The following is a 25,242-nucleotide window of genomic DNA, read 5'->3' on the forward strand; positions in this document are numbered from 1 at the left end:
TTTCTTGTGTTAATTAGAGATAGATAGTAAAGGAGCTGCTCATCATGTGTTGGTAGGCTGTGAATATTGAGACGCAGTAATGAACTAATATGAGACTTTGTTGTGTTTAGATGTAAAGAGTAGGGTTAGATTAGAGTTTATGACAAGACATTAATATCACATTCAACTTTCTTTATTACCATTCAAATCAAATGTGTTACACAATATTATCAGTTATGATGTTCAACAGGTAGGAGGCTCCTCTCTGCTCCTCTCTGCTCCTCTCTGCTCCTCTCTGCTGCTCACTGCTCCTCACTGTTCCTCTCTGCTCCTCACTGCTCCTCTCTGTTCCTCTCTAACTCCTCTCTGCTGCTTCTCTCTGCTCCTCACTGCTCCTCAATTGCTCCTCTCTGCGGCTCTCTGCTCCTCACTGTTAGTCTCTGCTGCTCACTGCTCTGCTCCTCACTGCTGCTCTCTGCTCCTCTCTAACTCCTCTCTGCTCCTCACTGCTCCTCTCTGCTCCTTACTGCTCCTCAATGCTCCTCACTGCTCCTCACTGCTCCTCTCTGCTCCTCACTGCTCCTCACTGCTCCTCTCTGCTCCTCACTGCTGCTCTCTGCTCCTCTCTGCTCCTCAGTGATCCTCTCTGCTCCTCACTGCTCCTCTCTGCTCCTCTCTGCTCCTCACTGCTGCTCTATGCTCCTCACTGCTCCTCTCGGCTCCTCACTGCTCCTCTCTGCTCCTCTCGGCTCCTCTCTGCTCCTCCCTGCTCCTCTCTGCTCTCAATGCTCTACTCTGCTCCTCTCTGCTCCTCACTGCTCCTCTCTAACTCCTCTCTGCTCCTCTCTAACTCCTCACTGCTCCTCTCTGCTGCTCACTGCTCCTCTCTGATCCTCTCTGCTCCTCACTGCTCCTCACTGCTCCTCACTGCTCCTCTCTGCTCCTCATTACTCCTCACTGCTCCTCTCTGCTCCTCTCTGCTCCTCTCTGCTCATCTCTGCTCCTCCTACAGAGACACTGAGGAACCGAAGCCAACCCAGAACCCAGCATAGAGAGGTTGAGTGAATGTGGTGTTGAAGGTGTGGAGGTGGATCAGTGTGTCAGAGGAGACTCTGTAGAAGGACAGAGTGCCAGCAGGACAGTCCACATACACTGCTACTCTACCAGAGACAGAGGAGGAGGAGGAGAAGGAGGAGGAGATGATGGAGAAGAAGGAGGAGGAGGAGATGGATGTATACTTATTATTGTGACGGACAGAGTAACCACCATCAGAGCACCACAGACTCCAGGACTGATCATTCCCTCCAAACCAACAGTCAGCACTCTTTCCTTTCCTGCTGATTCTTCTGTAACTCACTGATATATAAACGTCTCCTCTCCACTCGACCTCCCAGTAACAGCGACCAGTCAGATCATTTCTACTCAGCAGCTGAGGACAGGAATCAAATCTGTCTGGATGATCAGGATATGACTGAACCTCCTCCACACGTGTCACCTTCCTGTTGTTATCAGACAGTTTGAGGATTCTGTACATTGTGTTTGGATCCAGTTCCAGTTCACAGGCATCTGATGGAGAGAACGAGACACAATACAGCTGCAGTTTATCATCTGTTGATTTATGAACTACTTTACTGAAACCATTCAAACTTAAAGCGTCTCCATGACGACTGTGTTGGCCTCATACCAGCAGACAGAAGCAGGTGTGCACACAGTCACACAGCCTGATAACAAAGGCTGCATCTCAACTCTCTTATTTCATATTTCCTCCTCCATCCTGCCTGAACAGGAAGTAGTTCTGGTCCTCCATTTAACGTTGGTCCAAGTCTTTCTACAGTATTTCTGCTCTGAGGAAACGTGAGAGCAGCCTTCACTCAAGTCTTTTAGCGGCTCACACGCCTCCTTATTTATTGATGAGCTGCTGCAGCTGATCACACTGATCTGATTCATCACAACATCTCTGCTGTTTCACTATTTTACACCTGATGTTTCCTCTTTATGTTCCTTCTGCTAACAGGAAGTTGAATCTTTTTCTCATTTATTTTATGTTTGTACTCATTCAGTAACTTTTGGACTCAGATGTTCTTATTAATGTGGAGACTCAGAAAGTTTTGCTTCCTATTACAGAGAGTCTGCTCTTATTTTTGAATGGAGAGTGTAACAACAGTGAGGTTGATAACTTGATCTTTTATTCAAACATCATATTCACTCATTCAGATTTCTTCATTTTCTTCCAAACAAAAACTAGTTTGATGTTGAACTTCAGACTTTCTCTGATTCTGTCTGCAGAGTCTCCAAAAACTAAAAAGCTTTAAAGACGTTTCATCTTTTCACAAACATTGTGACGTCATTGTCACTTTTTATAAGTTTCTTTTATTATGTAATGTTTCATATAGTATAATTTAGGGATGGGCAATATATCCATATTATATTGATATTGTCTTAGAATTTGGATATTATAATGTCATGATACAGCATCAGTTTCTTTTCCTGGTTTTAAAGGCTGATTACAGTAAATGATGTAATGTTGTGAACTTACCAGACTGTTCTGTTATTTGTCTTTTACCCAGATTGTCTTTATATCCACATTACTGATGATTATTATCAAACATCTCATTGTGTTAATATTTTGTGAAAGCACTGTTCTTTTCCCTGTCTGCCTTGATTGATAACTGAGGTGATTAAAATCAGAAGAAGTTTATAATAAATGTATAAAATCATTATCGATATCTGTTAATAAAGTCTCTAATTGATGATGCTGATGTCTCCTGTGATTGGTTGTTGATGAGGTCACTGTTTATATCTCTGATGCTTGGTTATTGGTCTCTGACCTCAGAGAGGCAACACCTAATTATTCATTCATATTCATGTTTTTATTGATTTTTAATGATTATCTTTGATAACTATTACTTATTGCTGATAATCAAACCTGCTCCTACTGAGTCCCAACAACTGAGACATCACTGAGGAAGACCATGAGATGTGACTGAAAGCTTTGGACATACAGAGTAAGTGAACCTTTAACAGTTCAGTTAGAACATGAACAGTCAACATGACAGTGATATTCAGTAATATTCATGTTTGTTCATCAGGTTTGGTGTAAAGTGAAGGTCTTTGCACATCAAGTCTGTTATTTTCATCTCAAACTGTCGTCTGTTACAAACACATTTTAGTCCAAATGCTCCAAACAGCTGAAGTCAGTATGAATGAATGAACTTTATCTGCAGGAGAGACATGAGGGACATTTTGGAGCAGGTAGCACCACCATGTGGACATTTATAAAACATTTCTCTTTTAACTCCTGAACTGTGACCAACAGAAGGACATTTCTGTTTCATGGATTCATTGGTTCAAGATAAATGTCAGTTTAGGCCCCGCCCATTTCTGACTAAACACATTTTCCATCATTTTGAACTTTTTTCACTTCTTTTACATATTTCATCCAGTTTTTCTCAAAGTTCTCATGAATCAAACTGAAAACACACTCACACTTCCTCAGACCAGGTTTCAGTGTCTGCGGTCCACCATGGTCCATCCTGGAGGAAGAGACAAAGACACAATCAGCTTCATACACCTTCACTCATATCCACCATTAAACATGAACCAGAGTCCCTCAGTTAGTCAGAGTGTCTGTCCATCTGTCCATACCTGAGAGTGTCCATCTGTCCATACCTGAGAGTGTCCATCTGTCCATATCTGAGAGTGTCCATCTGTCTGTCCATACCTGAGAGTGTCCACCTGTCTGTCCATACCTGAGAGTGTCCATCTGTCCATACCTGAGAGTGTCCATCTGTCTGTCCATATCTGAGAGTATCCACCTGTCCATACCGAAGAGTGTCTACCTGTCTGTCCATACCTGAGAGTGTCCACCTGTAAGTCCATGCCTGAGAGTGTCCACCTGTCTGTCCATGCCTGAGAGTGTCCATCTGTCCATACCTGAGAGTGTCCATACCTGAGAGTGTCCATCTGTCCATACCTGAGAGTGTCCAGCTGTAAGTCCATACCTGAGAGTGTCCACCTGTCTGTCAATGCCTGAGAGTGTTCACCTGTAAGTCCATACCTGAGAGTGTCCACCTGTCTGTCCATGCCTGAGAGTGTCCACCTCTAAGTCCATGCCTGAGAGTGTCCACCTCTAAGTCCATGCCTGAGAGTGTCCACCTGTCTGTCCATACCTGAGAGTGTCCACCTGTCTGTCCATGCCTGAGAGTGTCCATCTGTCCATACCTGCGAGTGTCCACCTGTCTGTCCATACCTGAGAGTGTTCATCTGTCTGTCCATACCTGAGAGTGTCCACCTGCCTGTCCATACCTGAGAGTGTCCACCTGTCTGTCCATACCTGAGAGTGTCCACCTGTCTGTCCATACCTGAGAGTGTCCAGTCTCCAGTGTGGATCCTCCAGTCCAGCAGACAGAAGCTTCTTTCCTGAGTCTCCTGGATGATTGTAGCTCAGGTCCAGCTCTCTCAGATGGGAGGGGTTGGCACTCAGAGCTGAGGCCAGAGAAGCACAGCCTTCCTCTGTGATCAGACATCCTGACAGACTGAACACACACAACACTTCATCTAATGAGCTTAAAAACATTCTCAACTCAGTAAACAGGATTTTGTCCTTCAGGCCTTTATGTTGACACTCAGCGCCCCCTGCTGTATGTTTAGGTTAGTAGGAGAGGGTTAGGGTTACCACCTGTTGCTGCTGGAGGCTGAATTACTGAAGCTCAGAGTTTAATCTGATGCCATTCTGTTTTAATTGTGGCAGAAGAAATGTCTTTGACGTTAAATATTGTTTGACAACATAAAGACAGTGAGACGATTTAATAGAAATGTTATGATGCTTACAGGATGCATTGAGTCTTCATTAAAGATTAAATGTTGGTGTGAAAGGAATTGTACTTACTGTATACTTGATATTACACAGAGGAGGGAAGTAAGAAAGTATCTGTACTTGGCTACTGTACTGACTGGGGAGAACAAAATATTACTTCATATACATAATCATGAAAACTGACCTGAGAGTTTCCAGTCCACAGTGTGGACTCTCCAGTCCAGCAGAAAGCTGCTTCACTCCTGAATCCTGCAGGTTGTTGTTACTCAGGTCCAGATCTCTCAGACTAGAGGACTGGGAGCTGAGAACTGAGGACAGAGCTGCACAGCTTCTCTCTGAGAGATTACAGTCAGTCAACCTGGAGAAGAATCAGCAGAACAAAAGAAAACTATTGTAAATATGACTTGAGCAAAGATTAATGTGGATAGTTCTGTGTGCACCTACAGAGCTTTGTTGGAGGCTTTGACCACTGGCAGCAGCCTCAGAAGAGCCTCCTCTGAAGCAGAGTATTTCTTCAGGTCAAACACGTCCAGATCTTCTTCTGATGACAGTAAGATGAAGACCAGAGCTGACCACTGAGCAGGAGACAGTTTATCTGTGGAGAGACTTCCTGATCTCAGGTACTGTTGGATCTCCTCCACTAGAGAACGATCATTCAGTTCATTCAGACAGTGGAACAGATTGATGCTTCTCTCTGCAGACACATTCTCACTGATCTTCTTCTTGATGTACTCCACTGTTTTCTGTTTGGTCTGTGAGCTACTTCCTGTCTGTGTCAGCAGACCTCGTAGGAGAGTCTGATTGGTCTGCAGTGAAAGACCCAGGAGGAAGCGGAGGAACAAGTCCAGGTGTCCATTTGGACTCTCTAAGGCCTCATCCACAGCACTCTGGTAGAAACGTGTTGATTTGTCTTTAAAGACTTTAGACCACCTGGATGTTGTTTGTTGTTCTTCCAGCAGATTGACTCCAGACTTGATGAATGTCAGATGGACATGAAGAGCAGCCAGAAACTCCTGAACACTCAGATGGACGAAGCAGAAGACCTTGTCCTGGTACAGCCCTCTCTCCTCTTTAAAGACCTGTGTGAACACTCCTGAGCACACTGAGGCTGATCTGATATCGATGCCACACTCTGTCAGGTCTGATTCATAGAAGATCAGGTTGCCTTTCTGCAGCTGCTCAAAAGCCAGTTTTCCCAGAGACTCAATCATCTTCCTGCTCTCTGGACTCCAGTGTGGATCTGTCTCAGCTCCTTCATCATACTTGATGTTCTTCAGTTTGGACTGAACCACTAGGAAGTGGATGTACATCTCAGTCAGGGTCTTGGGCAGCTCTCTTCTCTTTCTGCTTTTCAACACATCCTCCAGAACTGTAGCAGTGATCCAGCAGAAGACTGGGATGTGGCACATGATGTGGAGGCTTCGGGATGTCTTGATGTGGGAGATGATGGTGCTGGCCTGCTTCTCATCTCTGAATCTCTTCCTGAAGTACTCCTCCTTCTGTGGGTCAGTGAACCCTCTGACCTCTGTCACCATGCCAACACACTCAGGAGGGATCTGATTGGCTGCTGCAGGTCGTGTGGTTATCCAGAGGCGAGCAGAGGGAAGCAGTTTCCCCCTGATGAGGTTTGTCAGCAGCACATCCACTGAGGTGGACTCTGTAACATCAGTCAGGATCTCAGTGTTGTGGAAGTCCAGAGGAAGTCGACACTCATCCAGACCGTCAAAGATGAACACAACCTGGAACTCTTCAAACCTGCAGATTCCTGCTTCTTTGGTTTCAGTAAAGAAGTGATGAACAAGTTCCACCAAGCTGTACTTTTTCTCTTTCACCACATTCAGCTCTCTGAAAGTGAATGGAAATGTGAAGTGTATGTCCTGGTTGGCTTTGTCTTCAGCCCAGTCCAGAGTGAACTTCTGTGTTAAGACTGTTTTCCCAATGCCAGCCACTCCCTTTGTCATCACTGTTCTGATTGGTTCATCTCTTCCAGGTGAGGCTTTAAAGATGTCTTCATGTCTGATTGTTGTTTCTGGTCTGTCTGGTTTCCTGGATGCTGTTTCAATCTGTCTGACCTCATGTTCATCATTGACCTCTGCAGTCCCTCCCTCTGTGATGTAGAGCGGTGTGTAGATCTGATTCAGAAGGGTTGGGTTTCCTGCTTTAGCGATCCCCTCAAACAGACACTGGAACTTCTTCTCCAGGTTAGACTTGAGTTTACGTCGACACTTTGCAGCACGACTTCCTGAATGAACAAACAACAAATGAAATCAGTGAGTGGATCCTACAGAAAGTCTAGAAATCTGAACATGTAAGTGTGTCTGTGTAGTTTTTCCTCCTCCATCAGTTTTATTCAGCTCATCAGTGGAGGACAAACAGCCTCTGATCTGATGCAGATGTGTGCAGCATATTTACAGCAGAGATTGAAATATAAACCTCTCCCATGTTGCCTCCATTTCCTCTCCATCATGTTAAATCTGTTAAAATCCTCTTACTGCTCTGCAGACGCTCAGCCAGCTCCTCCTGCTTCATTCTCCTCAGGAAGTGCACTGTGATCTTCAGAAATGCGTCTCTGCTGCTCCTCCTCTGCTCTTCCTCCTCACCGTCCAACACCTCCTGATCCTCACTCTGACTCTCTAAGCATTCTGGGTAACCTTGGCTCAGTCCCCTCTGGACTCTCTTCAGCTCCTTCTTCACAAAAGTGAGGATGTTCTCCTCCAGCAGCTGGAACAGAAAGATAAAGTGAGCATTTCATTTAAACTGGTAGAACACAACATGTGATTCATGTGTCAGTCTGAAGGCCTGCTGGTCTAAACAGAGCAGCATGGACACTGTTAGGACCTGAATGCTACTTTACTATTTCATCTGTGGTTGATGGAGTTAATAGTAAAAGGTGTGTTTGTACATGTACACACCATAAATATGGAGTCCAGCTGTGTTTGATGCTGCTGTGCAGACTGATCACTGGGAACCTCTGAGCTCTGCTGCTGAACTCTGTGGAGAAAACATCACGTTTAAGGACATTTAATAACTCAAATCTGCACTCAGCTTATTAAAGATGTTCTGTCATGATGACTAAATGAACTCCTGTAAATACTGCTCTGATTACTGGATGTTAACTTCTTACCTTCCATCAGCAGGTTGTCCATCTTTAAACACAACAAGACCACCCTTAGACCAGTCACTCTTCATGGACACACAGCTGGGTTCAGGAGAGTCTGCTCTCTGCTGCTGCATCCTGATATGAATAAAGAAGTGAAAAAAACATTTAGTTAACATCAAAGAACTGCTGCCCAGCTTCACTGAGTCTCTGCTGTCCAGCTTCACTGAGTCTCTGCTGTCCAGCTTCACTGAGTCTCTGCTGCCTCCACAGACACCCAGCCAGCTCCCAAAACATCAGCACCCCCTGCTGAGGTCCTCCTGTCTCTTGGTTTCCTTTCTACGTGGTTTCGTTGACACCTTGGTCTCCAAAGTTTCTGTCCTGAGCAGCTCTTTCAGCCTCCAGAGTGGTCCTGCCCATCTGTCCTGCCTTCTTTCTCCTCTTTGTTTTCTCCCTCCTGACCAGCCTGGAGGGACATTTGGGAGCTGTCCCTTGAGGGGCGACTGTCATGATTCCTGTTCAAGCTCTGTTTGTGTTGTCCTGTCTGTTTCTGTCCCTGCCTTCAGTTTCAAACCCACCTGCTCACCTGCTGCCACTGTGTAATTCCCTCATCAGCTCCTCACTACATATACTGCTCTCACTCATTTTCTTTCATTCTAGACACTAGATTGTGATGCTGTTCCTGTCTGTTCCTGTTCCTCTTGTTACCTGTTCCTGCTGGTTTCAACCTTATTTGAACTGCTTTTCCTTTATGGTCTGTAAGCCTGTCTGTTGGCTTCTGAGCATTAAAGCTGTTTCCATTTAACCTGTCTGTGGTGTTTGTGCCTGGTTCACCTGCTCCGCCCCACATAACACAGGAGGTTTATTCAGCCCAAACAGCCAACAAACCATTTTTAACTTCTTACCTTCCATCAGCAGGTTGTCCATCTTTAAAACTTATAGGATGATGCTTAGACCAGTCACTCTTCATGGACACACAGCTGGGTTCAGGAGAGTCTGCTCTCTGCTGCTGCATCCTGATACTAATAAAACAGACAAAAGCATGAAGTTAACACCAAAGAAATGAAGGATTAATCATCAGTTTAAATGTCAGATTAAATAGAAATGTTTCAGAACAGAGTGACTCATGAGTTCATATTGCTGCAGTGATGAAAAGAGGATGGCAGCGACTTGGTCATGAGTCAACAGAAGAAGAAGGAAGTGAGGATGTTCCACAGCAGTTCTATGGCTCAGTAACAATCTGTGTTAACCTCAATAACTAAAGATGGAAATATAAACATCCCAGTTCACCTTCAGATGGATGAACACAGCATGAAGCAGCTTTTACTCTGTACAGACTCTGTTAGAGCAGCTACAAGGTGATCCAAACAAGAAACAAACAAAAAACACTCTCTCCAGTGCCTCCAAAAACTAGAGAAATAGCAGGTACTCTTTTTAGGCATGACTAGAGCCATAATAATTTAATTTGTAGAGTGCTTCAGCTGAAGTTTGTTAAATTCAGCCTCACTGGAACTGCACCACAAGGGGGCAGTATACAGTGAAGTACAAAAGGCTTTAAACAAAGCAATTTTAACATTATCTGAACACATATTTTCCTATCTCATCATCACTCAGGTCATCCCTGATCATGTGACCAAGACATTTCACCTTGTCCACAACAGTCAGTGGATTCTCTGCCAAGAGGAAAGAGGCGAATGTTCTTTTCATGTCTACCTTAGTCTTTATAACCGTGGTACTCTTTTTTACTGGCACATTTACCACTTTGGACAAAAGTGTCCAACGTGTTTGATGCCATAAAAAAAGCAGATTTGAGAATTTTCTTCCACTTCTCCTCTATTGGTCCAAACCATTGATTTAATTCATTTCACACTTTTAACCCCTTCAATGCCACAAAATAGAGTCCCTGGTAAAGGTGATTATTACCAATATACTGCATGCAAATTGAATTTGGTTTGGGGGATTGATTTCCAGGTTTTTAGTTTTTTTTGTAGTGTCACATTAAAGAAATGGCTCCCATAGACTTCCATTATAAAAACATGTACATGACACAGATTAGCACAGACTAGCACACACACATACACACACACATCACACGATCAGTTGTCTGGAAACCTTCATTACAGTGATACGGAGAGATTTCTCTGCTTTCTACAGGGTTCAATACATTTCTCACTTTACATCATATTCATCATAGTTTTAAACCTCTGAGGAGAGAGGAGCTGTGACACATCTTTTCTTCCAAAGTTTCACAGCCTGTTATATTATGTTATATTATAGTATATTATATTATATTATATTATATTATATTATACTATATTATATTATATTATATTCATTATATTATATTCATTTTATTATATTATAACATATTTAATGCTGGATTAGTCCCCCTGCTTCCTGAAACAGGCCCCTGGTCTGAGAGCTGAAAATAGTGCTGCACTCACAAATCACAATAAATCATCTGAAGGCAGAGTATGGCTGAAGATGATGGTAATATTAGTGTTCACTAAAAACCATCCAAGCAGACAGCACAGCAGTTATTACTGATACATGTGTCTAAGTGACAACAAAACAAAAGGTTTCAAAATAAGAGTCGGTAAGTGAGTGAGGCAACTTCACACACTGTAAAAGCCAACATGTAATGTAGCTGCTACACAGGCCTACAGCAGCATCACACCACACTGATATAAAACACATGATGAACAAACAGCATATCATATATGTATATATCTGCTCAATCACAACAGATCATATTACTGAATGCACACATAGAATAATGGTTCTTACCATTAAAGGTTCTTCTTTCTTTCTCTTTGCAGAGTCAGAGATCAGGTGTTAATAGTTCAGCTCCTTCACAGACTCGAGTCATCAGAGAGAAAGAACACAGAAAGCCTCTTCACCGTGAATATGACTTTATTCACGGGACTTTTTTTATTGCAGACGTTTCTTTCTGTTCCTTTTTTCTTTGTTTTGACTTCCCCATTGGTCTCTAGGTTACAGCTAGTACTGCTCATTTCCTGCTGAGTGATCATTTTTCACACACACCAGATAATACAAACTAACCTCAGAGGATTGTGAGCAGTCGTCAAAATGAGAAATGAAACAAACGATCATGAGACTTGATTTTCTTCACATGAAAACATCAAGAGAGATGAGACGCTCCTCTGCTTCTGAAGACAGAAACTCAAGTTAAACAAGATCAATACAACAAGTAACAGTGAAACATATTTATACTAATATATCACACAACTATACATACTATCATTTTAAAAATACACCTAACATTTATTATTATTATTATTATTATTATTGAAATCAAACATAAGTACCAAAGACCAATCATCAGTGTCTGTCTCAGCTCTTCCTCTTTTGTCTTCCTCTTCCTGGGTTTGTGTAAATCAATATGAAATGATGGTCTGCTTGCCTCTGATTTACTGTAACACCATAACACACTATTATATGTGAAATAAGTCCAGAGTGAAGTTTGTTACTTAACATACAAGTAAAGACACATTAGCTTTTATTTAAGCTGCATTTTCACACTTTATCCTATATTCTGTATATTTGTGCTCATTTACTTTTTATTCACAATTAATGCTCAAGGAGATACTGAGACTTACTTTACTTTGATTTTCTTTTAACAAAGAATGAGATCAACCAATAATTGAGCTAAATCAAATAAAAAGTGACAGATTGAATAATGTACATTGTTAGCATTGTAAGGTTATAGTTTGATCTTTTAAATGTAGTTTAGTCAGCTGCAGCACTGTGAGAAGACTTCTTTGTGTGTTTCCTCATGTTTAGTTACTGCAGGGCTCCAGTAGAGGGAGCGGTGGTGTAGTTACTGCAGGGCTCCAGCAGAGGGAGAGGTGGTGTAGTTACTGCAGGGCTCCAGCAGAGGGAGAGGTGGTGTAGTTACTGCAGGGCTCCAGCAGAGGGAGAGGTGGTGAAGTTACTGCAGGGCTCCAGCAGAGGGAGAGGTGGTGTAGTTACTGCAGGGCTCCAGCAGGGGGAGAGGTGGTGTAGTTACTGCAGGGCTGCAGCAGAGGGAGAGGTGGTGTAGTTACTGCAGGGCTCCAGCAGAGGGAGCGGTGGTGTAGTTACTGCAGGGCTCCAGCAGAGGGAGAGGTGGTGTAGTTACTGCAGGGCTCCAGCAGAGGGAGTTTTGTAGTTACTGCAGGGCTCCAGCAGAGGGAGCGGTGGTGTAGTTACTGCAGGGCTCCAGCAGAGGGAGAGGTGGTGTAGTTACTGCAGGGCTCCAGCAGAGGGAGCGGTGTAGTTACTGCAGGGCTCCAGCAGAGGGAGCGGTGGTGTAGTTACTGCTGGGCTCCAGCAGAGAGAGCAGTGGTGTAGTTACTGCAGGGCTCCAGCAGAGGGAGAGGTGGTGTAGTTACTGCAGGGCTCCAGCAGAGGGAGCGGTGGTGTAGTTACTGCAGGGCTCCAGCAGAGGGAGCGGTGGTGTAGTTACTGCAGGGCTCCAGCAGAGGGAGCGGTGGTGTAGTTACTGCAGGGCTCCAGGGAGAGGTGGTGTAGTTACTGCAGGGCTCCAGCAGAGGGAGCGGTGGTGTAGTTACTGCAGGGCTCCAGCAGAGGGAGCGGTGGTGTAGTTACTGCAGGGCTCCAGGGAGAGGTGGTGTAGTTACTGCAGGGCTCCAGCAGAGGGAGCAGTGGTGTGGAGCCTGGACAAAAACCACACTGCTCCTCCTTAATCTGAGGTTCGGACCCTCCTCTCCAGCACCCCCGAATGGACCTTACCAGGGAGGCTGAGGTATGTGATCCCCCTGTAATTGGAACACAAACTCCTTCTTAAAAAGAGGGACCACCACCCCAGTCTGCCAATCCAAGGGCAATGCCCCCGATGTCCACACGCAGAGTCGTGTCAGCCATGACAGCCCCACAACATCCAGGGCCTTGAGGAACTCGGGGCGGATCTCATCCTCCCCCGGGGCCCTCCCACCGAGGAGCTTTTTGACCACCTTGGCGACCTCAGCCCCAGACAGGCAGGCACCGACCACTTTGCGGCCAAAGCTCCGGTCGGCCGCCTTAACAATGGAGGCACGGAACATGGCGCACTGAGACTCAATGTCCCCCGCCTCCCCCGGTACATGGTCGAAGCTCTCCCGGAGGTGTGAGTTGAAACTCTCTCTGACAGGAGACTCTGCCAGACGTTCCCAGCAGACCCTCACAATACGTTTGGGTCTGCCAGGTCTGACCGGCATCCTCCCCCACCATAAGAGCAAACTCACCACCAGGTGGTGATCAGTTGACAGCTCCGCCCCTCTCTTCACCCGAGTGTCCAAGACATGCGGCCGCAAGTCTGACGACACAACTACAAAGTCAATCATCGAACTGCGGACAAGGGTGTCCTGGTGCCAAGTGCACATATGGACACCCTTATGCTTGAAAATGGTGTTTGGGTGAACTCCAACATACAGGCACCAAGCAGGGGGGCAATAAGTATTGCCACCCCCGCCCGGCGCCTGACACCAGTGGCAACTCCAGAGTGGAAGAGAGTCCAACCCCTCTGGAGGACACTGGTTCCAGAGCCCTTGCTGTGCGTCGAGGTGAGGCCGACTATATCTAGCCGGAACTTCTCAACCAACCCCAGGCCTGGCTGCAGGGGGGGGCCCCGGTGACCCGCGTCCGGGCGAGGGATACGGAAAACCATTTTTCGTACTCATCATTAGGGTCTTCTGTGCTACCCTTTGTCTGGCCCCTCCCCCCAGACCTGTTTGCCATTGGAGACCCTACCAGGGGCATAAAAGCCCCCGACAACTGAGCTCCTGGGGTCATTGGGACACGCAAACCCCTCCACCACGATAAGGTAGCAGCTCAGCAAGGGCTCTGTAACCAGTCTCCTCCAGAGGGGTTGGACTCTCTTCCACTCTGGAGTTGCTGCTGGTGAGAGGCGCCGGGCAGGAGGGCAATATGTATGGATTATTCCAAACTGTGTTAATAAATCAGTTTCCAATAATAAAGGACTTGCTGGTGAAATGTAATCTCATATCACATATGAATATAAATGTAACACCAGGGTTAGTTAGTTTATACTGAATAAACGTTTTAACCTCGTTAGCTTCATGGTTTCATTCATGAGGTTAAAGTTGATGCTTCTTCTTCTACTGACTAAACTAAATCACCTTATTAATATAATCAGAGTATGAACATGTTTACCGACCGAGATGAAGCTGAGACACGCTGCTGTTCATCACTTCCTGAATGGGAGGTGGAGCCTTCAGCTGTCAGGCTCCTCTCCTGTGGAACCATCTTCCAGATTTGGTCCGGAGGGCAGAACCCTCTCTACATTTAAGAATAGGCTTAAAACTTTCCTTTGTGATAAAGCTTATAGTTAGGGCTCTTAGCTTAAGCTGCTATAGGCTTAGACTGCCGGGGGACTCAGATGATGCACTGACCTCTCTCCTGCTCGGTCTCTCTCTCCTCTATGCTCCAACCGGTCGAGGCAGATGTTCTCCCACTCTGAGTCTGGTTCTGAGGGTTCTTCCTGTTGAAAGGGAGTTTTTTCTCTCCACTGTTGCTCATGTGGGAATGTTGGGTCTCTTTAAAGTTAAAACCTGAAGAGTTTGGTTTAGAACCTGCTCTATGTGGAAAGTGCCTTGAGATAACTTTGTTGTGATTTGGCGCTATACAAATAAAGATTGATTGACTTCTGCTTCCTCTTCTTCTTCCTCTTCTTCTTCTTCTTCTTCTTCTTCTTCTTCTTCTTCTTCTTCTTCAGTGTTTTCTGGCAGTTTACTTCCTGCGTGTCTCATTACTGCCACCACGTGGCCAGACGCTGCTCCTACATCAGTCCTCTGAACATCATCATGATCTAATCTGAGCCTCAGAACACAAACATGGAAATAAAATGCTTCTTCTTTTCATTTTTATTCAGCTGATACACATTTAATAGTTTGACCTGAGTTTATTAAATATCAGTATTAAAACATATATAACCTCACTATCAACCAATGGGAAGCCTTCATTAAAAGCCTTCAATGCTTGGAGCCAATGACTGTCAGTGTTACACTGCTAAAGGACACAGAGGTGATGACCTCACCTGCATTTAATAGAAGAACAGCTGACTTTATGTCTCCTAGCAACATGAACAGTTACATCATCTCATAGAATCATTAGTTTCTTGTGTTAATTAGAGATAGATAGTAAAGGAGCTGCTCATCATGTGTTGGTAGGCTGTGAATATTGAGACGCAGTAATGAACTAATATGAGACTTTGTTGTGTTTAGATGTAAAGAGTAGGGTTAGATTAGAGTTTATGACAAGACATTAATATCACATTCAACTTTCTTTATTACGATTCAAATCAAATGTGTTACACAATATTATCAGTTATGATGTTCAACAGATAGGAGGCTCCTCTCTGCTCCTCTCTGCTCCTCTCTGCTCCTCACTGCTCCTCTCTGCTGTTCACTGCTGCTCTCTGCTCCTCACTGCTCCTCTCTGCTGCTCTCTGCCCCTCACTGCTCCTCTCTGCTCCTCTCTGCTCCTCACTGCTCCTCTCTGCTGCTCACTGCTCCTCTCTGCTGCTCTCTCTCCTCTCTGCTGCTCTCTCTCCTCTCTGCTCCTCACTGCTCCTCTCTGCTCCTCACTGCTCCTCTCTGCTGCTCTCTCTCCTCTCTGCCCCTCACTGCTCCTCTCTGCTCCTCTCTGCTCCTCACTGCTCCTCTCTGCTGCTCACTGCTGCTAACTGCTCCTCTCTGCTCCTCTCTGCTCCTCACTGCTCCGCTCTGCTGTTCACTGCTCCTCTCTGCTCCTCACTGCTCCTCACTGCTCCTCACTGCTCCTCTCTGCTGTTCACTGCTCCTCTCTGCTCCTCACTGCTCCTCTCTGCTGCTCTCTCTCCTCTCTGCCCCTCACTGCTCCTCTCTGCTCCTCTCTGCTCCTCACTGCTGCTCACTGCTCCTCTCTGCTGCTCTCTCTCCTCTCTGCTGCTCTCTGCTCCTCTCTGCTCGTCATTGTTCCTCTCTGCTCCTCACTGCTCCTCTCTGCTCCTCACTGGTCCCCTCTGCTCCTCTCTGCTGCTCTCTGCTCCTCACTGCTCCTCTCTGCTGTTCACTGCTCCTCTCTGCTCCTCACTGCTCCTCTCTGCTGCTCACTGCTCCTCTCTGCTGCTCTCTCTCCTCTCTGCCCCTCATTGTTCCTCTCTGCTCCTCACTGCTCCTCTCTGCTCCTCTCCGCTCTGCTCCTCACTGCTCCTCTCTGCTGCTCTCTGCTCCTCACTGCTCCTCTCAGCCCCTCTCAGCTGCTCTATGCTCCTCTCTGCTCCTCACTGCTCCTTTCTCCTCCTCTCTGATCCTTTCCTCACTGAAACTCTACAGAGGAACCAGAGAGACTGAACCAGAACCAGACCAGACTGTAAACCCAGCACACAGAGGTTCAGTGAATGTGGTGTTGAAGGTGTGGAGGTGGATCAGTGTGTCAGAGGAGACTCTGTAGAAGGACAGAGTGCCAGCAGGACAGTCCACATACACTGCTACTCTGCCAGAGACAGAGGAGGAGGAGGAGATGTATGTTCTGTTCTTATTGTGCCAGGCAGAGTAACGACCATCATCATCAGAGCACTCCAGACTCCAGGACTGATCATTCCATCCAAACACACAGTCTTCACTGTTTCCTTTCCTGTTGATTCTTCTGTAACTCACTGATATATAAACGTTATCTGTCCACTCGACCTCCCAGTAACAGCGACCAGTCAGATCATTTCTACACAGCAGCTGAGACCTGTAGTCAAATCTGTCTGGATGACGAGGATATGACTGATTGCACACACGTGTCACTGTCCTGTTGTTATCAGACAGTTTGAGGTATCTGTGCATTGTGTTTGGATCCAGTTTCAGTTCACAGGCATCTGATGGAGAGAACGAGACACAATACAGCTGCAGTTTATCATCTGTTGATTTATGAACTTTACTGAAACCATTCAAACTTAAAGCGTCTCCATGACGACTGTGTTGGCCTCATACCAGCAGACAGAAGCAGGTGTGCACACAGTCACACAGCCTGATAACAAAGGCTGCATCTCAACTCTCTTATTTCATATTTCCTCCTCCATCCTGCCTGAACAGGAAGTAGTTCTGGTCCTCCATTTAACGTTGGTCCCAAGTCTTTCTACAGTATTTCTGCTCTGAGGAAACGTGAGAGCAGCCTTCACTCAAGTCTTTTAGCGGCTCACACGCCTCCTTATTTATTGATGAGCTGCTGCAGCTGATCACACTGATCTGATTCATCACAACATCTCTGCTGTTTCATACTGAAGTGGAGACACATTACACATTCAGCTCAACTCAATCATGTTTACATTTCATCTCCTGTGATTGGTTGTTGATGAGGTCACTGTTCATATCTCTGATGATTGGTTATTGGTCTCTGACCTCAGGGAGGCAACACCTAATTATTCATTCATATTCATGTTTTTATTGATTTTTAATGATTATCTTTGATAACTATTACTTATTGCTGATAATCAAACCTGCTCCTACTGAGTCCCAACAACTGAGACATCACTGAGGAAGACCATGAGATGTGACTGAAGGCTTTGGACATACAGAGTAAGTGAACCTTTAACAGTTCAGTTAGAACATGAACAGTCAACATGACAGTGATATTCAGTAATATTCATGTTTGTTCATCAGGTTTGGTGTAAAGTGAAGGTCTTTGCACATCAAGTCTGTTATTTTCATCTCAAACTGTCGTCTGTTACAAACACATTTTAGTCCAAATGCTCCAAACAGCTGAAGTCAGTATGAATGAATGAACTTTATCTGCAGGAGAGACATGAGGGACATTTTGGAGCAGGTAGCGCCACCATGTGGACATTTATAAAACATTTCTCTTTTAACCACTTAACACACGCCCCTGTTTTTTATGCTGTTAGCCTAAACGACATGCCCAAGTTCTGAGCATCACAGATCCCACATAGTTTGAGACTCAGAGATGTGTCTGGTATCATTGGAAAGGAAACACGGGACCTCTCAGCAGGATATAGACACGATGAGGCCACAGCCACAGGTCTTGGCTTCATGCAGTCCAAATTTGGAGTCAAAAGACCAAAAGATGAATTTTTCTGAATTATTTTTCAACAGGTATGTCCATGCGTTTTCCTCAGGTCCTTTTTGGAGACTCCAAATGGACACTTGGTTACCATGGTTACCAAAGCTGTATAACCGCAATCAAACACCTATAACTTCACATCCCCTTTGCCTACAATCAAAATCTTGGTCTCTAATGAAAGCTGACGCCATATTATTATTATTATTATTATTATTACATATAACCATATATTTTTTGTTTGGCCATATCTATCTATCTATCTATCTGTTTATTTTGCTATAAGTCATATGTCAAGTCGAAGAAGAACCAACCGTGTACCAAAATGCCGAGTGCGTAATGATATATGGTTCAACTCTTTACGCACAGGGTGCACGCTGGTTACGCTTGGAGTTTGTTTATGGACAGTCAAACCTGATAGCTTAGTGTCATACACCGTTGGAAACCTCTGACTATTGGCTAAAAGGTTATCAACTTCATTTCACTGAATATTTCCATAGGCTGGAACAGCTGTCAATCAAAGCCATGTCCTCATTGGCTTTGGAGACATGTACTGCCTAATCCTAAACACCGATTGGCTTGTGTGTGGTGTCGTCAGAAGCAGGAGAGGCTCACGGTCGTAAACATCTAGTCACGTGTACTCTGAGATGGACGTGCAGGTCAGGAAATGACGTAAACGGACCGTATATGGTTTGTTATTTGTGTTATTACGTTACGTGTTGGACTAAATACATGTTGACATATTGAGGAAAGTATTTCGGTTAGAAGGAAACGGATTTCATATTTCACAAGAATGGATACTTGGCGAGCTGTACAGAAAGTCCTGAGTCATAAGATGATCGTTGTGGATAAAGGGAAGACTTTGAAGGTATGTAGCATCATAGTTTTTCTTACTTAGCTGAGGGGCTAGCCGAGCTAATCGCTAATACTATTACGGCTGTGAGCAACCATATAAGTCGTGAGTGGTCTTGAATGAGGAGGACAATCTAAGCTTTCCAACGATGTACGGCATGAATATACATGTTTAAGGGTTGGTGTTTAAAACATTCAGAAGAACTTGTGGCTCCTAACATCCGTCCCGTTCCGTCGATGGAACAGCGTGCGTTAAGTGGTTAACTCCTGAACTGTGACCAACAGAAGGAAATTTCTGTTTCATGGATTCATTGGTTCAAGATAAATGTCAGTTTAGGTCACGCCCATTTCTGTCTAAATACATTTTCCATCATTTTCAACTTTTTTCACTTCTTTTACATATTTCATCCAGTTTTTCTCAAAGTTCTCATGAATCAAACTGGAAACACACTCACACTTCCTCACACCAGGTTTCAGTGTCTGCGGTCCACCATGGTCCATCCTGGAGGAAGAGACAAAGACACAATCAGCTTCATACACCTTCACTCATATCCACCATTAAACATGAACCACAGTCCCTCAGTTAGTCAGAGTGTCCACCTGTCTGTCCATACCTGAGAGTGTCCACCTGTCCATACCTGAGAGTGTCCACCTCTCTGTCCATACCTGAGAGTGTCCACCTGTCTGTCCATACCTGAGAGTGTCCACCTGTCCATACCTGAGAGTGTCCATCTGTCTGTCCATACCTGAGAGTGTCCACCTGTCCATACCTGAGAGTGTCCACCTCTCTGTCCATACCTGAGAGTGTCCACCTGTCCATACCTGAGAGTGTCCATCTGTCTGTCCATACCTGAGAGTGTCCATCTGTCTGTCCATACCTGAGAGTGTCCACCTGTCTGTCCATACCTGAGAGTGTCCATCTGTCTGTCCATACCTGAGAGTGTCCACCTGTCTGTCCATACCTGAGAGTGTCCATACCTGAGAGTGTCCAGTCTCCAGTGTGGATCCTTCAGTCCAGCAGACAGAAGCTTCTCTCCTGAGTCTCCTGGATGATTGTAGCTCAGGTCCAGCTCTCTCAGATGGGAGGGGTTGGCACTCAGAGCTGAGGCCAGAGAAGCACAGCCTTCCTCTGTGATCAGACATCCTGACAGACTGAACACACACAACACTTCATCTAATGAGCTTAAAAACATTCTCAACTCAATAAACAGGATTTTGTCTTTGAGGCCTTTATGTTGACACTCAGCGCCCCCTGCTGTATGTTTAGGTTAGTAGGAGAGGGTTAGGGTTACCACCTGTTGCTGCTGGAGGCTGAATTACTGAAGCTCAGAGTTTAATCTGATGCCATTCTGTTTTAACTGTGGTAGAAGAAATGCCCCCCCCCTCCCCCCCCGGGTGACTTAGGGTCAGGGGTCAGAGGTCAGGGTGAACCCCTGGGTGACTGATCATATCTAAATGTTCTACTGAAGTAAGGTCCAACAGTGAGCAGACAGAGCAGGAATATAATATATAACATTTTATATATTTGTTTGTTTATTATATATTTACATGTAGGCTATATATATTCTTTTTTTTTTACAAAAGAGCAAAACTTTCCTTTTTTGTGTGCCAAGAACTTTTTTGGATTTGTTGAGTTATCAAATGAGGTAAACATTAATTTTTACTTTTTACTTTTGTACGTAAATACATTTCAGAACCTGAACTTTCTGACTTTTACTTGAGCAAAGAGTTGAATCAGTACTTCTACTTTAGTACAGAATGAGAAGACTTTTACCACCCCTGATATTACAACACATCGACTCAGAAGGTACAGAAAATATGTTTAGTATAAGAACTCTTCATGTAAACTAGAAACTGGGGAAAACAAAATATTACTTCATAAACATAATTATAAAAAATGACCTGAGAGTTTCCAGTCCACAGTGTGGACTCTCCAGTCCAGCAGAAAGCTGCTCCACTCCTGAATCCTGCAGGTCGTTGTTACTCAGGTCCAGATCTCTCAGACTAGAGGACTGGGAGCTGAGAACTGATGACAGAGCTGCACAGCTTCTCTCTGAGAGGTTACAGTCAGTCAGTCTGAAGAAGAATTTTAATAAGTTAACTCACAGATCCAATATATAAAGACAAGAAACGTTTGGTGGGTAAACTTTGACAGACAGTTGAATCCTGACCCAAGAGTTTCCAGTCCACAGTGTGGACTCTCCAGTCCAGCAGAAAGCTGCTTCACTCCTGAATCTGGCAGGTTGTTGTTACTCAGATCCAGATCTCTCAGACTAGAGGACTGGGAGCTGAGAACTGAGGACAGAGCTGCACAGCTTCTCTCTGAGAGGTTACAGCCATTCAACCTGGAGAAGAATCAGCAGAACAAAAGGAAACTATTGTAAATATGACTTGAGCAAAGATTAATCTGGATAGTTCTGTGTGCACCTACAGAGCTTTGTTGGAGGCTTTGACCACTGGCAGCAGCCTCAGAAGAGCCTCCTCTGAAGCAGAGTATTTCTTCAGGTCAAACACGTCCAGATCTTTTTCTGATGACAGTAAGATGAAGACCAGAGCTGACCACTGAGCAGGAGACAGTTTATCTGTGGAGAGACTTCCTGATCTCAGGTACTGTTGGATCTCCTCCACTAGAGAACGATCGTTCAGTTCATTCAGACAGTGGAACAGATTGATGCTTCTCTCTGCAGACACATTCTCACTGATCTTCTTCTTGATGTACTCGACTGTGTTCTGATTGGTCTGTGAGCTACTTCCTGTCTGTCTCAGCAGGCCTCGTAGGAGAGTGTGATTGGTCTGCAGTGAAAGACCCAGGAGGAAGCGGAGGAACAAGTCCAGGTGTCCATTTGGACTCTTTAAGGCCTCGTCCACAGCACTCTGGTAGAAACGTGTTGGTTCAGGTTTGTCTTTAAAGACTTTAGACCACCAGAATGTTGTTTGTTCTTCTTCCAGCAGATTGACTCCAGACTTGATGAATGTCAGATGGACATGAAGAGCAGCCAGAAACTCCTGAAGGCTCAGATGGACGAAGCAGAACACCTTGTCCTGGTACAGCCCTCTCTCCTCTTTAAAGACCTGTGTGAACACTCCTGAGCACACTGAGGCTGCTCTGATATCGATGCCACACTCTGTCAGGTCTGATTCATAGAAGATCAGGTTGCCTTTCTGCAGCTGCTCAAAAGCCAGTTTTCCCAGAGACTCAATCATCTTCCTGCTCCCTGGACTCCAGTGTGGATCTGTCTCAGCTCCTCCATCATACTTGATGTTCTTCAGTTTGGACTGAACCACCAGGAAGTGGATGTACATCTCAGTCAGGGTCTTGGGCAGCTCTCCTCCCTCTCTGCTTTTCAACACATCCTCCAGAACTGTAGCAGTGATCCAGCAGAAGACTGGGATGTGGCACATGATGTGGAGGCTTCGTGATGTCTTGATGTGGGAGATGATGGTGCTGGCCTGCTCCTCATCTCTGAATCTCTTCCTGAAGTACTCCTCCTTCTGTGGGTCAGTGAACCCTCTGACCTCTGTCACCAGGCCGACACACTCAGGAGGGATCTGATTGGCTGCTGCAGGTCGTGTGGTTATCCAGAGGCGAGCAGAGGGAAGCAGTTTCCCCCTGATGAGGTTTGTCAGCAGCACATCCACTGAGGTGGACTCTGTAACATCAGTGAGGATCTCAGTGTTGTGGAAGTCCAGAGGAAGTCGACACTCATCCAGACCGTCAAAGATGAACACAACCTGGAACTCTTCAAACCTGCAGATTCCTGCTTCTTTGGTTTCAGTAAAGAAGTGATGAACAAGTTCCACCAAGCTGTACTTTTTCTCTTTCACCACATTCAGCTCTCTGAAAGTGAATGGAAATGTGAAGTGTATGTCCTGGTTGGCTTTGTCTTCAGCCCAGTCCAGAGTGAACTTCTGTGTTAAGACTGTTTTCCCAATGCCAGCCACTCCCTTTGTCATCACTGTTCTGATTGGTTCATCTCTTCCAGGTGAGGCTTTAAAGATGTCTTCTTGTCTGATTGTTGTTTCTGGTCTGTCTGGTTTCCTGGATGCTGTTTCAATCTGTCTGACCTCATGTTCATCATTGACCTCTGCAGTCCCTCCCTCTGTGATGTAGAGCGGTGTGTAGATCTGATTCAGAAGGGTTGGGTTTCCTGCTTTAGCAATCCCCTCAAACAGACACTGGAACTTCTTCTCCAGGTTAGACTTGAGTTTACGTCGACACTTTGCAGCACGAGCTCCTGAATGAACAAACAACAAATGAAATCAGTGAGTGGGTCCTACAGAAAGTCTAGAAATCTGAACATGTAAGTGTGTCTGTGTAGTTTTTCCTCCTCCATCAGTTTTATTCAGCTCATCAGTGGAGGACAAACAGCCTCTGATCTGATGCAGATGTGTGCATCATATTAACAGCAGAGTTTGAAATATAAACCTCTCCCATGTTGCCTCCTTTCCTCTCCATCATGTTAAATCTGTTAAAATCCTCTTACTGCTCTGCAGACAGTCAGCCAGCTCCTCCTGCTTCATTCTCCTCAGGAGGTGCAGTGTGATCTTCAGAAATGCCTCTCTGCTGCTTCTCCTCTGCTGCTCCTCCTCACCGTCCAGCCCCTCCTCATCCTCACTCGGACTCTCTAAGCATTCTGGGTCATCTGGACTCAGACCCCTCTGGACTCTCTTCAGCTCGTTCTTCACAAAAGTGACAATGTTCTCCTCCAGCAGCTGGAACAGAAAGATAAAGTTAACATTTCATTTAAACTGGTAGAACACAACATGTGATTCATGTGTCAGTCTGAAGGCCTGCTGGTCTAAACAGAGCAGCATGGACACTGTTAGGACCTGAATGCTACTTTTCATCTGTGGTTGATGGAGTTAATAGTAAAAGGTGTGTTTGTACATGTACACACCATAAATATGGAGTCCAGCTGTGTTTGATGCTGCTGTGCAGACTGATCACTGGGAACCTCTGAGCTCTGCTGCTGAACTCTGTGGAGAAAACATCACGTTTAAGGACATTTAATGACTCAAATCTGCACTCAGCTTATTAAAGATGTTCTGTCATGATGACTAAATGAACTCCTGTAAATGCTGCTCTGATTACTGGATGTCAAATTCTTACCTTCCATCAGCAGGTTGTCCATCTTTAAAGTCAATAAGACGACCTATAGAGTCGTCGCTCCTCATGGACACACAGCTGGGTTCAGGAGAGTCTGCTCTCTGCTGCTGCATCCTGATATGAATAAAACAGACAAAAGCATGAAGTTAAAACCAAAGAAATGAAGGATTAATCATCAGTTTAAATGTCAGATTAAATAGAAATGTTTCAGAACAGAGTGACTGATGAGTTCATATTGCTGCAGTGATGAAAAGAGGATGGCAGTGACTTGGTCATGAGTCAACAGAAGAAGAAGGAAGTGAGGATGTTCTACAGCAGTTCTATGGCTCAGTAACAATCTGTGTTAACCTCAATAACTAAAGATGGAAATATAAACATCCCAGTTCACCTTCAGATGGATGAACACAGCATCAAGCAGCTTTTACTCTGTACAGACTCTGTTAGAGCAGCTACAAGGTGATCCAAACATCTTTTAAATTCAATTCAATTCAATCTTTGTTTCAGACCAGTTCTGTCCATAAAAACACACAAGAAACAAAACACATACTACAAGAGACAAAAAAAACATATCTAAAAGACAAACACTCTCTCCAGTGCCTCCAAAAACTAGAGAAATAGCAGGTACTGCTCTTTTTTTTCATTTGTAGAGTGCCACCTGAAGTTTGTTAAATTCAGCCTTACTGTAACTGCACCTCAAGGGGGAGTATACCGTGAAGCACAAAAGGCTTTAAACAAGCAGTTTTAACATTATGTGAACACATAACATTTGCGTGTTTCATGTCTACCTTAGTCTTTATAATCATAACTACACTCTTTTTTTATAACTTATTTTTTATTGAAATTTTCTTTCAACAATTAGTGTCAGGTTTTACACATTTTACAAAGCAATTATTCTCACATCAGTGTCCTTATTTCCAGTGGTGATGGTAGTGTTCTATAATCTGTCCATTTCTCCCTTTTCTCCTGAAATTGTGTCTCTTGTAAACGTAGTTTATGTGTAATTCTCCACGGTCGGTGGACCAATATATCAGAGGTCTTATTTGTGCAGCGTAAAAGTATTCCCTAAGGCTTGGTAATGCCGGACGTCCTTTGTCCTTTGGGAGCTGCAGAGTTTTGTATCTGATCCTGGGTTTCTTTCCTCTCCATATAAACCTTAATACCCACTTATCCCATTCCATGAATTGTTTTTGTGGGATCTTCACTGGCAGTGATTGGAATAGATATAAAAGCCTTGGTAGAATATTTATCTTAATTATTTCTATCCTTGAGCTAAAATCCAAACTAGATATCGACCATCTCTCCAAGTCCCTCCTAATTTCTTGATTT

At 44.7% G+C, this 25,242-nt stretch overlaps 1 protein-coding gene across 1 annotated transcript in view; it reads right to left on the minus strand.

Moving 5' to 3' along the window:
• Positions 1 to 865: 865 nt before the first annotated feature.
• The window catches only part of LOC128378879 (NLR family CARD domain-containing protein 3-like), a 47,377-nt gene continuing 23,000 nt past the window's right edge, over positions 866 to 25,242 (minus strand). The window contains exons 10-11 of the mRNA XM_053338455.1: positions 16,249 to 16,582; positions 866 to 996 (exon numbers count right to left, since the gene is read on the minus strand). Of these exons, the coding sequence (XP_053194430.1) occupies positions 986 to 996; positions 16,249 to 16,582 (345 nt within the window). The 3' untranslated portion in view covers positions 866 to 985. The remainder of the gene's footprint in view (positions 997 to 16,248; positions 16,583 to 25,242) is intronic.

The sequence above is a fragment of the Scomber japonicus genome, chromosome 2 (assembly GCF_027409825.1).
Source record: "Scomber japonicus isolate fScoJap1 chromosome 2, fScoJap1.pri, whole genome shotgun sequence".
In the NCBI taxonomy this organism is placed as follows: domain Eukaryota; kingdom Metazoa; phylum Chordata; class Actinopteri; order Scombriformes; family Scombridae; genus Scomber; species Scomber japonicus.